This window comes from Tasmannia lanceolata, unplaced genomic scaffold, assembly GCF_043159265.1.
Source record: "Tasmannia lanceolata isolate RefF3 unplaced genomic scaffold, GAP_Taslan_0.1 ptg000015l, whole genome shotgun sequence".
Lineage (NCBI taxonomy): Eukaryota > Viridiplantae > Streptophyta > Magnoliopsida > Canellales > Winteraceae > Tasmannia > Tasmannia lanceolata.
In genome coordinates, this window is record NW_027518692.1 from 20,956,069 (window position 1) to 20,970,366 (window position 14,298).

General features: G+C 39.1%; 1 protein-coding gene across 1 annotated transcript in view; it reads right to left on the reverse strand.

Annotated features, from left to right (window-relative positions):
- LOC143893141 (uncharacterized) overlaps positions 1-14,298 on the reverse strand; it is a 45,955-nt gene that overhangs the window by 12,692 nt on the left and 18,965 nt on the right. The window contains exons 8-13 of the mRNA XM_077398133.1: positions 11,843-11,914; positions 11,638-11,693; positions 9,750-9,835; positions 8,471-8,561; positions 8,213-8,370; positions 8,031-8,122 (exon numbers count right to left, since the gene is read on the reverse strand). Of these exons, the coding sequence (XP_077254248.1) occupies positions 8,031-8,122; positions 8,213-8,370; positions 8,471-8,561; positions 9,750-9,835; positions 11,638-11,693; positions 11,843-11,914 (555 nt within the window). The remainder of the gene's footprint in view (positions 1-8,030; positions 8,123-8,212; positions 8,371-8,470; positions 8,562-9,749; positions 9,836-11,637; positions 11,694-11,842; positions 11,915-14,298) is intronic.

A 14,298-nucleotide genomic window follows, 5' to 3' on the forward strand; every position in this document is an offset into this window, starting at 1 on the left:
AAAAAGGCTCAACTTCTGTTCATTTTTCTCTAAATTTTATGAAGCAATCACTATGCTTACATGATTATAAAATATTTAAGAAAAACATCTGAGAACATGATGACATCATCACAGTTGTGAGAAACAGGATTCTAGAAAATGATGATGATAGGCATAGCGGTAAGTAGGTGGATTGTGCTCTAGTAGAAAGCTACCTGTCATGTCCATCATCTCTTTGCCACAGTCCAAAAGACAACAGTTAACCTGCTAGGCATTGGTAGGGAAGCTCTAACTCTGAACTCAATTTGCTTGAAAGTTCTTCAAACTACTGCTTAAGAACTCATGAGTCAAGGAATTAGAATGCTTCAGAATGTGGACCTGAACAAGGTGGTGATAGAAGGAGACTCCCTTAATGATATTAGGTGGCATAAGGATCCACAGTCGGCCCCCTGGCGATTTGCAGCCTTCTTCGATGAGATTGAGGATCGATTAGGTTCGGCATCGGTATCTTTCTTGCATGTTAGGCGGACTGCAAATGGAGAGGCTGACAAGTTGGCTAGGGAGGGGGTATCCTAGGAAAGCATTGTACTCTATGATTACCTACGCCCATAATTTATAATGTAACTCGCCATGTATCTTCCTAGATAGCATGTATCTTCATTGTATTTTGGGGACCCTCTAGGTCTCTCTTTCTATTTAATGAAATAGTTTGCCATTAAAAAAAAAAAAAACTCATGAGTCAATCATTGAATCATTTGGGACAACTCAGTTTTACATCGGGTGAGTTCTTGTCCGAGTATGAGTTTCTGAACACTGCTTGAGGGAGAGGAAGGACATGTATGGTTATAAAATGGTACCAGTCTCATTGGAGCATTAGTTTAGCACACCAACAAACAATGGTGGAAGACCAAACTGCATGTTTAGTCTTTCCCCTTTTAACCATTAGTTTGGCCCACCAAATCACCAATCAACAATGGTGGAAGACCAAACTGTTTAGTCTTTTCTTCTGCCCAAGTGTACATCTTGGTGTTAACTGGGACTCTCAGCCCTTTTCCGAGAATCACAGGTGATGGATATCAGTAAGTGCTTGGGGAATCCTAAAACCTGCTAGCAAACTCAGTCAATGGACCTTTCGGGTATTCTCGCATCCAATTATGGAAGGGCACAATTAGAAGCTTTGATAGGCGACAAGTGCAGATGCTGAGAAGGTTTTGCAGCCTTGCTGGTTAGCTTTTTCAGTATGGTGAGTTTCCATCATCAAGTTATATGGTGGTATAACACCAATTTCTACTCTCCAAGTGGCTTCAAGTATGTCATTCCTCTTAAGGATATACATTTACCTCAAATCAATTCTGAAAGAGTTAAACAAGAAGTAGTCCAGAAAACAAATATTTAGGTCCGCTCAATAAATATGAGCAAGAAATTAAGAAAAATACATGGAAAGTACGCAAGTGTGGAAGTGAACTTTAAGTTCCACTGCAGTAGACATTTCTGTTTTCTTTTTTGTTTCTTTCCTGATTGAGACAAGGTTAATTTTGTATCTGTGAGGACAATGTGGGAATTGCCTCTTATTGATGGTATTGTGAACCCTTGAAGGTATTCAACTTCTGAAAAAGGTCAGAGACAACCTTTCTGAACAATTTTAAGCATTTCCTTGAGTCAAATATGTAGGAATTACGGTAGAGTACACAAAAGTTAAAAAGCCAAATAAGACATGTGAACGGTGTAAATCATTTGGAGACAATGTTTCCAATTAAGCTATGGGTTGTGACCTTATCAAGATTCCATTCACAAACACCTCATCAATCACATGGCTTTGCACTTGTCCTCACCTATATGATACCAATCCCACTCCTGTCTCCCACTGCAAATTGATTACATCTATTATTAGTAAATTTCCCATTGTCTAATTTTTCAGGAAAATAAAACAGCTGCCATTCGGCTTAGTTAAAAGTCCTCACTTCATTTCACGAAGGTGATTGCGCTAACCATCTAATAGGCTAGGGCCATCACAAGCTTCAAGTTCGTGTCCGCGTACGATCTTTGGCACGGCTGGAGAGAGGTTAGCATTTTTCAAGGCTGGGATCCATTGGATTATGGTTATCTATAGTTAAATTTCGATGGTTCAAGCTTGGGGAATCTGGGGCAGGAGTAGGAGGTCTCCTAAGAGATGATGGGGGAGTAACAAAATGGATATTCTCAAGCCCTATTGGTATTGCAAATTCCAATGAGGCAGAGATTAGAGTGGTGCTTCATGGCATCAGGCTGCATGAGCCGAGCATCCATGATCAAGTGATGGTGGAAGGAGACTCCCTAAAAGTGATCAAGTGGCTGAAGGGATCATCCTAACCCATCCAAAGCATTCATTTGAAAGGCCCTTACATAGATGGGGTGTGTACAAAAAATCAGCTCCATAGGATCATCCTAACCCATCCAAAAGTGGAGGGCACAATGGACAGACACCGTTTGCCACAAATCTGCCCATTTTAGCCCTCCAGTTTTGGAGGGGCTAGGATGATCCAATAGAGCTGATTTTTGTTACACACCCTATCTATGATGGGGCCTTGCAAATGAATGTTTTGGATCACCACAAAAAATGTGGGACCCATGTGATTGGGCCCTCGAGCGCACCACAAGCCTGGTGCGCTCGAGCGCACAATCTCTCTCCTCTCTCTCTCTCTCTCTCTATATATATATATATATATATATATATATATATAAACACACATATCTAATGCTATATAGCTAGAGAAAAAAGGAATTTCTTTTCTTTTTATGTGAGATTTACACATCAGCATTACTCTTTTACCATTAACCCCTTTGCAGATATCTAACATCTATCTCTATGAGAAATTATTTGAGGGCAAATTCGTAATCTACATATGAAAAGTACCTACCCAGGGTGCCTGTCTATGGCAATTACGAAAAAAAACTACCAAGAAGAGGTAAAGACATCACAATGACGAAAGAACTACTTTATATTACTCATGCAGGACACTTGCAAAATATTGACGGATTTCAGGCACCTGAAGAGGAACAACAATTATGGAAACCTCTATCGATTGGAGGGCTAGGATCAGCCTATATTGATTTGAGGGCTAGGATCAACCTATGGGAATGATTTTACGGGCACAACCTATTGATGTTGTGTTCCATCACATGGACGGTTTGGATCAACATATAACCCGCTATAGATCGGAAACCTATGAAAATTATTTTTGGGGCACAACCTATGTAGGCAGTGGCCCATCTAATGGACGGTTTGGATCATCCTATGGTACGGGGCATACTGTACATTTTAATAAAGTGAGGAGTGCGATCATCAAAATACGGTGAGTAGTGTCATTATAAAATATGGTAGTGAGGACATTACCACTATATATAATTTGAAACCATGCTTGTTACTTGGATGTTCCCATGCGGGTCGGGCTCAACCCGAATTTGGGTTGGGTCAGGTTAAGCTTTTTCGCAAATCGGGTTGGGTTGCGAAAAATCAACCTGAATTGGAAATCGGGTCAGGTCGGGCTGGGCTGTCGGGCAACCCGAAACCCGAATTTGGGTTCCATATGAAGAAATTCTGTATATGTGTTTTTCTTTTTCAACATTGAAATAGTCTCCACAATCCACAATGGACGGTTTGGATAATCCTATGGTGCGGGCCATACCATACTTTAATAAAGTGAGGAGTGTGATCATCAAAATATAGTAGTGCGGATAACATTTCCCTTTGTTAATTGTTAGTCCCTGTTTGGTTTGGATATTGAGAACCGATTGTGAGTTAAAAACTTATTATTGGTGACTCACTATTGGTTCTCAAAATCCAAAACTGATTAGGATGATCCTATGGATCTGATTTTTAGTGGACACCCTATCTATGTGAGGGCCTTGAAAATGAATGGTTTGGATCACCCAAACAATGTGGGCCCCTATTGTATTTTAAGCTAGTGTGTAGATAACTTATCTACACAAGTGTAGGAACCGTTCTCTCTCTCTCTCTCTCTCTCTCTCTCTCTCTCTCTCTCTCTCTCTATATATATATATATATATATATATATATATATATATATATATATATATATATATGAGAAAAGTGTAGCTACACATACGTGTAGCTAACTTAGCTACACCGACGGCTTAAAATACAGTGGGCTCCACATTGTTTGGGTGATGCAAACCATTCATTTGATGGGCCCTCACATAGATAGGGTGTGCCCAAAAAATCAGCTCCATAGGATCATCCCAACCCTACGATTTGTGGAGGCAAAAATGGACGTGTAAAAACCTTCACAAATCTGTCCATTTTTGCCTCCACAGTTTGAAGGGTTGAGATCATCCAATGGAACTAATGTTTTGGGCACACCCTATCAATGTGAGGTCCTATCAAATGAATGGTTTGGATCACCCAAATAATGTGGGCCCACTGTATTTTAAGCCGTTGGTGTAGCTAAGTTAGCTACACGTATATATATATATATATATATATATATATATATATATATATATATATAGAGAGAGAGAGAGAGAGAGAAAACGGTTTCTACAAACGTGTAGATAAGTTATCTACACACTACCTTAAAATACAGCGGAGGCCCACATTATTTGGGTGATCCAAACCATTCATTTGATTGGCCCTCACATAGATAGGGTGTCCACAAAAAATCAGCTCCATAGGATCATCCTAACCCTTCGAACCGTGGAGGCAAAAAATGGATAGATTTGTGAAGGTTTATCCACGTCCATTTTACCTCCATAAATCGTAGGGTTGGGGTGATCCTATGGAGCTGATTTTTTGTGGACACCCAATCTATGTGAGGGCTAGACCTGGCAAACGGGTGGGTCGGGCCGGGTCAACCCGCGGGTGATGCAGGTGCGGGTCACACGGGTCGGGTCAGGAGATGACCCGCATTTTTGCGGGTCAGAATTTTGGTGACCGGCGCGGCCCGCGGGTGGGCCGGGTCAACCCGCGGGTCACCCGCAAATTCAAACCGTTGTTTATTTTGGAAAATGTTATCACTGGTTGTTGTACTTGTACATTGACAATGGCATATTTCGTTGTTCTGACGAGAAATCATTTCTTAACGTTGTGTTGCTTTTCAGAGAAATCACCACAACCGTCGATGGTTTGTGATCGAATGCCTAAAATGCCAAGTCATCGATCCATGCCTAAAATTAGTCATGTCATCAATCCATTTTCACTCAAAACCCTAAAAATAAGCCAAGTAAAGCTGAGAAGAAACCCGGCCATGGAGGAGCCTAAAATACGCGATCCATATTCATCTTTTCCTCCATGGACGCCGAGAAGAAACCCATCCGGAGAAGAAGCTAAAGGCGGAGAAGAAGTCCAAAGGCGGATTAAGAAGCGGTGGAGCCACCGGAGATAAGATAAGTAGAAGAACGTGGTGTGAAAACGGGGATCTAAAGATTTGCTAGCGTCCTCTTTTCCTCCTCAAAATGTCTTCTGCGAAGGACGCTAGCAAATCCCACTACGAGCGGGTGCCCGCGGGTTGACCCGACCCGACCCGTGTTTTTGCGGGTTGGGTCACCCGCGGGCTAGTTTTGACGGGTCACTAAAACTCAGACCCGTGCCCGCAAATTTGCGGGTGGGTCGGGTCGACCCGCGGGCACAGTTTGCTTTTGCCAGGTCTAGTGAGGGCCAATCAAATGAATGGTTTGGATCACCCAAACAATATGCCCTCCACTGTATTTTAAGGTAGTGTGTAGATAACTTGTCTACACATGTGTGTAGAAACCGTTTTCCCATATATATATATATATATTTTATTTTTATTTTTTTATTTTTTTTTGAAAAATGACATATTTCATTGATACTATGAAGATTACAATAGGGACCAGGAGTCCCAAGTATCATTACATAGGATCAGATAGGGCAATTCGGGGCATACCCTGAATCACCAAGAGATAGTGATATAAACTATTGAATCCTCCAAGAATTTTCTCGAACATCTAACCCCCACAAAATTTCTCAAACATCCAAGAGCCAGGATCTACTTCTTCCTTGTAGCTTGCTTGAAGTTGACATTGTAAACCCAGTTGCGCCATCTGTTTCACCCACATATTTATATTGCCATTTTGTCAGTAAACCTAGGCTTTCAAATACTATACTTCAACCACCATCCAGAGCTTCCCAAGATTCACATTCGTTTTCCAAAAAACCTAACATTCCATACAATCTCATTCATATACCAAAAAAATCTCAATCTATAAGAAGACCAAAACTAAAAACCCCAAAAAATTCCTATAAAATCTCATTCTACTTCCTTGACATCTTTCAATTTTCTCCATCCAATCAAAAGCTAACTTCCAGCTATCCAAAAAACATCTATCACAGACCTATTAATCAAAGCACAGAACTAACTCTGGTTTCACGCACATGTGCTCAATTCCATCAATAGGATCCCAATATCTAACTCCAATTCCATATCTTTGGAGAAATAATCTGAGGCGAATTGCGGGTATGGAACCTCTTCCACTGGATTCATCCGGATTGCTATTAGTTCTGATATCTTGCGAGTGCAAAGAATTTGCTTCGCCTCAACTTAAATAGAAAAGTCAAAACATCGACTTACTGGGCGAGGAAAAAGTAGGGCACCAACAAGGGTTTGGCTTTCTCACTTCGCCTCTCTCTCTTCTCTTCTCGACTCTCTCTTCTCTCAGGAGACCAGCCTATTTTTGTTGTCACTGATGCAATCAGAGAACTCTTCCTGAGATTGCAACAATTCTCTGATGGAACCTATTCTAACAGTTCACTGAAAGAAATAGGTTTCAACTGTGGGAACAAGAAATTCTCTGCAAACTATTGGAACCTATTCTATGTTTTGAAAAGTTATGTTTTTTGTCCTGAGATTCCAACAAAAAAGAACCCCTAACATTATTGAAACCCTAACAACAATAGGTTCCAACCCAAACAAAAATACTTAAAAAACCCTAAATCCACAGGATTTCATTTTCATCTTAATGAAGTAAACATCCCCCTATAGTTTTTGTTACCGAGATATCTTTCGTTATTTTTTTCACTGTTCCCAGGTATTTTTTGGGTAATCAGCTCCCATGCTGCAAACAGTCAAATTTGAACTGAACCTTGTCGCTCTTCTTTCTTTCCTCGTGGACAAGGAACACACCGGAAGCGTGCGTTGCGTTATTCACTGCGTTTGTTGCACTTTGATTGGGTGGACAGCTGACAAGAAGATCACTTCGATTCACACGGACACAGTATATCAAATCAAGCAATTTCAAAATGATTATCATTGCAAAAGTTCATAGCTATCAGGATTTGCTCAATCTTTCTTTTTATAATTATCAGTAGGATTCCCAATCTATTGTTAACACTTGATACCAGTGTTTAAAAACGCGGATGCGGCGCGAAACACAGCCAAGGAAAATCCTAGTCGACTTGGCATGATGTGGTCAAGTACTCGGTTGACGCGGTCATAATTCGGGAGATTGAAAGTAGTTTTTATTTGACTCTGTAGGTAAAAACACGGAACGTGGACGCAGGGGGAATCAACGGGGACGTGGGGGAGTTTTAAAAGTATGCTTGACACTGCCACAGAGAGGAGATGCTTTAGTAGATGATGTACTGGTTGATCTATAAATCCATGTATGCTGCGATTAGTTTAGTGAAGATATTACTAGCATAATCAAACGTAGCACAATAAAATGGTACCATGTCTTGTGACACAAGGAAACTGCTATTGCTACTTGACAATAGACACACTGATTCTACAGAAATTTTTTATCACTGAAGGTGTATCAAAAAGGATATGAAATTAAGACTTTAGAAATAACTCAATTCCAAGATTCCAAATCAGTATAACTATACATATGGTATTGACATTCTGAATCTGACAAGACCCTTGAGAAGTCAAAGTTTGAAGAAAAATATAAACAAACAATACTATACTAACTTGGGTCCAGGGAATATGAAGATCATTATGATTAAATAAATGTTATTTCATCAGCAAACAACTTTTGCACATGCTGGGAAGAAATAAATTGTGCCTAGGCTGGAGAAGGAGAATGATTACTCATACCCCTCCAGCACTGGCAGCCTTCGCAGGAGCAATTAGAACTTTAGCTTTCCTTAGAATATCAATTGCTTGAGGGGTACAGGGCATATTTGATCCTGGGAATCATATGGAGATATAATTATTATCAGAAAAGAGAAGGAAAACAAAGATAGAACATACAAAAAAAATGCATGGGGACCTACTACCTTCTATCAATATACGGCAGCCTGAATTAACCAGTGCAAGGGCATCAGATTGGTCAATTTCATTTTGCGAAGCACATGGAAATGCAAGATCACACCGCTCGTTCCAAGGTTTTGCATCCTCAAAGTATTTAGCTCGAGTATACGTTTTTAGATAGTCCCTGTACATGACCAGAAATATGAGTGAGTAAAGCATATAGTTAAAATTTGCAAAGCAAATTAAAAAAAGGTCAAAGCAATAGTGGAGAAACATGGCGGCACCTCAAACATTTTTGTTGAACCTTGATGTCCCTAAGAAGTGTCAATTTTGCATAATCAAATCCATCTTCATCCAGTAAATAGCCCTTGGAGTCTGCTAAAGCATGAAAAAATTATGATATGAACATTTATTGGCATGCAATCTATGAGTTACTGTTTCTATGGTTGCAATTCCAAAGTTAATACTGAATAAAAGAATTCCCAATACTTTAGTGTTGAGTCTGTTGACAATGCGTAGAAAGTTGCACTTTTCCTCTTTCTTCTCCTCTTTTGTATCTATTGTTTAATCTTTGAATACATTCTTTTGTTACACTCTCTCTCTCTCTCTCTCTCTCTCTCTCTCTCTCTCTCTCTCTCTCTCTCTCTCTCTCTCTCTCTCTCTCTCAACATAAAAACAAAAAGAAGCATGAGGCCTACAACTATTAAGCTTCTGTTGAAGTGTTCAGGTTAGATAGGGCCCACTCAAAAATTCGTTTTAAGCCAATTAGAGTTAATTCTTATGTTAATTTGATAAGGACCATCATTGAAAGGCCCTGGTGGCATGCTATTTGTAATTACGTTCAAATGGTTATAATGGTTTTAAATTTCCACCGAAACCAGCATGAAACAACCGAAATGTTTCTGTTTCCATCCCCACCGAAAGCGAAACCGAAATAATCAAAATACATAAACCAAAATCGTAAGTGTAATAGTGGTATACTATATCAGTATGTATTACATAATTATATTAATATGAACTGCGTGTGAAATGTGGCACATGTATTATGTACAAATATTTATATGATTACATGTGAAAGTTGGCATATATTAAATTATCAAGCGTGCACTTCGTGCATGTCACTAGGTGTTCAATGTTTTAAAACCATTATGAATGATTGTCGTGCTTATCTAATGGTTTTTAAATGTGTATTTGTGCTTGTTCTAACATTTCCTGAATTTTCATCTATCAATTCTATCATTTGCATACGTTTCCATATTTTACAGGATTTCCACTGAAATTTCCCACCAAAACCAAAATATTTTCGTTTCCGTGGCATCCGAAACCGAAATTTAAAACCTTGTGGTGTTATAAGTAGGGCAATGACATGAAGACATGCTTGTGTCAAGGTTGTCCCAGACAATCGTCCTAATTTTGCCAAGGTTCTATGCCATTCAAACACCCTAGCCCCACCAAATCAGTGTAAAATTGTGAAAGACATAATTTCATGCGTAAGGAACTCAATAATAATAGATGAATTATTTCTTTTGTTGAATCTAGAATATTTATCAATTAAAAGGCTACCTGATATTGAAATAGGAATAGCACCATACGAATGAAGCTTATCTAGGACATGCATCGCTATCTTTCCCGCACCACTTACAACACATCTGTAGGTGCAAAAGTTCAAATGGATATTAAAAAAGAGAATGATCACTCTTTAAATGTCCAAATATCAACCACAACATCAAATCACTTCAGTAAATGTACAAGTAAGTGAGTGTCGATGCGAATGTCAAATTACACAACAGCATGTTTCTCTATCAAAACCATTAGAGCACAGCTTTCTCTATCAGAAAAACTGTACGATTGCCAAAGAAATCTCACAAGAAAGGACTATCAAAAGATCTATTTTTTTTAAAATATGTATGAATGCAAAAGAAATTTCACACGCAATGATTATCAAAAGATCTATTTTTGACAATAGTTTAACTTAGTATGAACTATGAAATAACATGTTCATTGGATCCTGTAGAGACCTGTAGAGAGAGGCATGCCTCCGGTTGCTAAGGAACTGCTCTCATAAACTAAAGTTGCCATGCAAGGAAAATATATCTTTCTCACAATGGCATATATTTTGTGTACAATGGTAACTCATCAGAGTCCATTCATCTGAACTCAAACATTGATTCAGATACAGGACTAAAATTTCAAGAGCCTCAATCATCTCATCAGAGTCCACACAGTGTATAACACACTGTTATACACTAAAATTTCTGGCGCATGCTATGCACGGGTGTAAAATGGTAGGCCCCACTCTATGCATGGGTTTGGGTAGAGATGGTTGGCCCAGCCCATCAAAACATGAGGTGCAAAATAGTGGGCCCTACCATGTGCATGGTATGGGTGGAGATAGTGGCCTGAACCCATCAAAACATGAGGTGTAAACTGGCGGGCCATCAAAACATGAAGAGCAAAATGGTGGGTCCCACCCTAATGAATGGCTTTGAGTTGAGGTGGTGGGACCCATCACCCCCCATCAAAGCATGAGGTGCAAAGTGGTGGGCCTCAATCCATGGGAAATAGGATTTCGAGAAAATATAGAAGAAACAAAGAAAATGTTCCTAGATACAGAAAAAAGGGACTCCCGACTTAAAAAAGGAAAAACCCCGGGTAAAGGTATAAGGGAACTTAAGGCTCTCAAAAATTAGTGCTGGATACCCGATGTCCGATATCAGTAGAGCAATTTGGCCTTTTTGCATGTTGATTTTTGGAACGATTACAGGAAGATTTTCTTCGGCGAAGGAATTGCAGGCCTTCCAATCCATGGAAAGCTCCAGTGCTGGTTATTTTTGCTAGGTGTTTTTGAAAACTGTAGAGGAAAATGTAAAGATGTTTGTTCATTTCCAGGTGTAAAGGTTTTCTTTCCACCAAGGAGAATGCTCCTCGGTGATTCATGCTATGTACATCCAGTGGGACTACTGGTCCCCATTGTATTTCTGTTAGTATGAATATATTTGTCAATTAAAAAAAAAAAGTGGTGGGCCCCACCCCATCAAAACATGAGGTGTAAAATGGTGGGCGCCACCCCATCAAAACATGAGGTGCAAAATGATGGGTTCCACCCTATGCATGGGATTGGGATGAGGTGGTGGGACCCACCCATCAAAACATGAGGTGCAAAGTAGTGGGCCCCACTCCATCAAAACATGAGTTGTAAATGGTGGGTCCCACCCATGCTATGCATGAGATGTAAAGAAATTATGTGAAAAATAATATTCCACGAAAAATATCCAAGGCCTAGTAGGTTTACAATTGTTCTTTGAAAACAGGAAATTTTTTATTTTGGAAAACAATTTTTAGGGAAAAAAATTTCAATAGAAAAAAAAATATTAATAACAAAACCCAATCATAATGTTTTTTAAACATAGGAGAATGTGTGTGCATTAGCTTCTGAGATAAAGTTAGAAACCTCAATCCTTTGATTTCTTTATTCATTTCTCCAAGTATTAGGTGGGCAAAAAAGACCTGCAGAAAAAGCGGATGCGTTCATGAGAGAGCAACAAAGGTATAAATTTAGAACAAAATATCTAAAACCGTAAACCCAAAACGGAAATATAATGATTCAAATGACAGTGATCCCTGAGTAGCAACTATTAAGATTCAGAAGAAAGTACCAGTCCATAGCCAGTAGCTTCAGTCCGGAGACTAGAACCTGACCAGAAGATCTTTGGTCCTGTAAAATTTCCCTGCATAAGTAAAGCATACATATGAAATTCTAAAGGCAAAACCCCAAAATTCACTCTCCATGTACACCAAAGCGGACTATAAGAAGCATGTAGCCAGTAGCATTTTATGAATGCACAAGTCAAAGGCATACCATACTTACCATATTGGTGGAAAGAGTAAGGAAAGACACTTTCTTATATTCAAAAGCACATTGTTCAATGAACACAAAACTTAACATTCTCATTCCATGTTTTAATTACGGCAAGAAAATGCAGAGTAATTATGTCACTTGCCCTTCCACTTGTTGGCTAGGATACTCAAATCAAGATCCTATCATATGACCAAACAGGTCGTGAAGCATACTTACGAAATTCTAAAGGCTAAACCCCAAAATCCACTCTCCGTGGACAACAAAGCGGTCTCTAAGAAACAAGTATCCAGTAACATTTTATGAATGCATGTTAAAGGCATATCGTAATGCCAAGGAAAGACACTTTCTTATATTCAAAAGCAAACATTCCTATTCTATGTCTTAATTACTGCAAGAAAATGCAGAGTAATTACATCACATGCCTTCCAGTGGTTGCAGTAAATAAAATCATGGAAACAGGAGCATATAAGAACAGGAATGGCCAAAGGATTAATATGTGGTGCTTCCTTTTAATATATAGCCACGCCAATGAATACCAGAACCCCAAGCCAACAAGGCGAGGAGACTCAAATCAAGACTGTACCATGTGACCAAACAGGTGGTGACAGCGCAATCTTTTGCATTGGCACATTCATGTTTTCCAGCATGGAAATATATAATTAATAGGTTCCAAAAATAATTTAAATATACCGACTTTCTTGCAGGTAAGTGTGAAGATTCAACCCCTGAACACAAGGGTATACACTTAGGTTCATCACAAATAGGGAAATGCCTCTTCAAGCAACTCATTTCCATGGTTTTAAATTTCCACCAAAACCAAAACGAAACAACTGAAATGTTTCCATTTCCATCCCCACCGAAACGATACAAAAACTTAATCACATTTCGCAACCGAAATCATAAGTGCATTTGTGGAGTACTATATCATTACGTGATACATAGTTATATGAATATGAATTGCATGTGAAAAGTGGTGTATGTATTACGTGTATTTATTTATATAAATAACATGTGAAATGTAGTATGTATTGAATTACCATACATGCTCCACAACACATGTCCTAGGTGTTTAGTGTTATTAAACCATTATAGATGACTGCCTTGCTTATGTGATGGTTTCTAAGTGGATATTTGTGCTTATTCTAGCATTTTCAGAAATTTCATCTAAAAATTCTATCATTTACATATGTTTCCATATGTTCTGTTATTTAACAGTCTTTTGACCAAAATATCTAACTGAAACCGAAATGTTTCTGTTTCCATGGTGACCGAAATCGAAACTGAAACCGAAATTTAAAACCTTGCTCCTTTCACACAAGGCATTTACATAACCTCCAATAAAAAAGATTAACAGTCTGGCAAGCAAATTACTTGAATTCAAGCAAGAGCAGTATCTAAACATCATACATGCATATTTTCCAACATAGCAATACAAAAGGCATAGCAATTGCTCTTTGAGTAATACTAGCGAGACCGACAGTAAGAGAGCCGGAGACCGATCAAATGGGTTCTCTCCACAACATCACAAGTGATGTAAGCCAGCCCTTAGGTTTAGGAAAACCAACAAAAAAAGTAGATTTTTTTTCACACATGGCACATTCTCATTGTTGGGCTCTCTCGTCGGTCTTACTCTCGGTCATGATATCATTTCCCTTGCTCTTTTATCATGCATATTGTTAGAGAGAAAGAATAAGAGAAAGGGTTTGTGTAAGTTAGGGATGTCTCCCCCTTACACATGTATTTATAATAACAAGAGGATAGTACAAAGACAGTTATGCCCTTAGGCATTCTACATATTCTAATACTCCCCTTCAAGCTGGAAAGTATATATCATACATTCCAAGCTTGTTACAAACATCATTCAACTTAGCTTTGCTTAAACGCTTTGTAAACATATCTGACAACTGATCTACGGATCGAGTGAAGATTGTGGATATCTCTCCTCTCTGGATTCTCTGACGAATAAAATGGCAGTCCACCTCAATGCGCTTCGTCCGTTCATGGAAAACCAAATTGGTAGCAATATGTATGGCATCCTTGTTATCACAATACAACCTAGAAGGGGAAGAGGGAACAACACCAATCTCAGACAATAGTGAGAGCAGCCATATAAGCTATGTACTCGTATGTGCCATGGCCCTGTGTTCAGCTTCAGCAGCGGACTTGGCCATGACGTCTTGTTTCTTGCTTCGCCATGACACCAAGTTCCCTCCTACAAAGGTACCGTATCTAGTAGTTGACCTCCTATCTGCT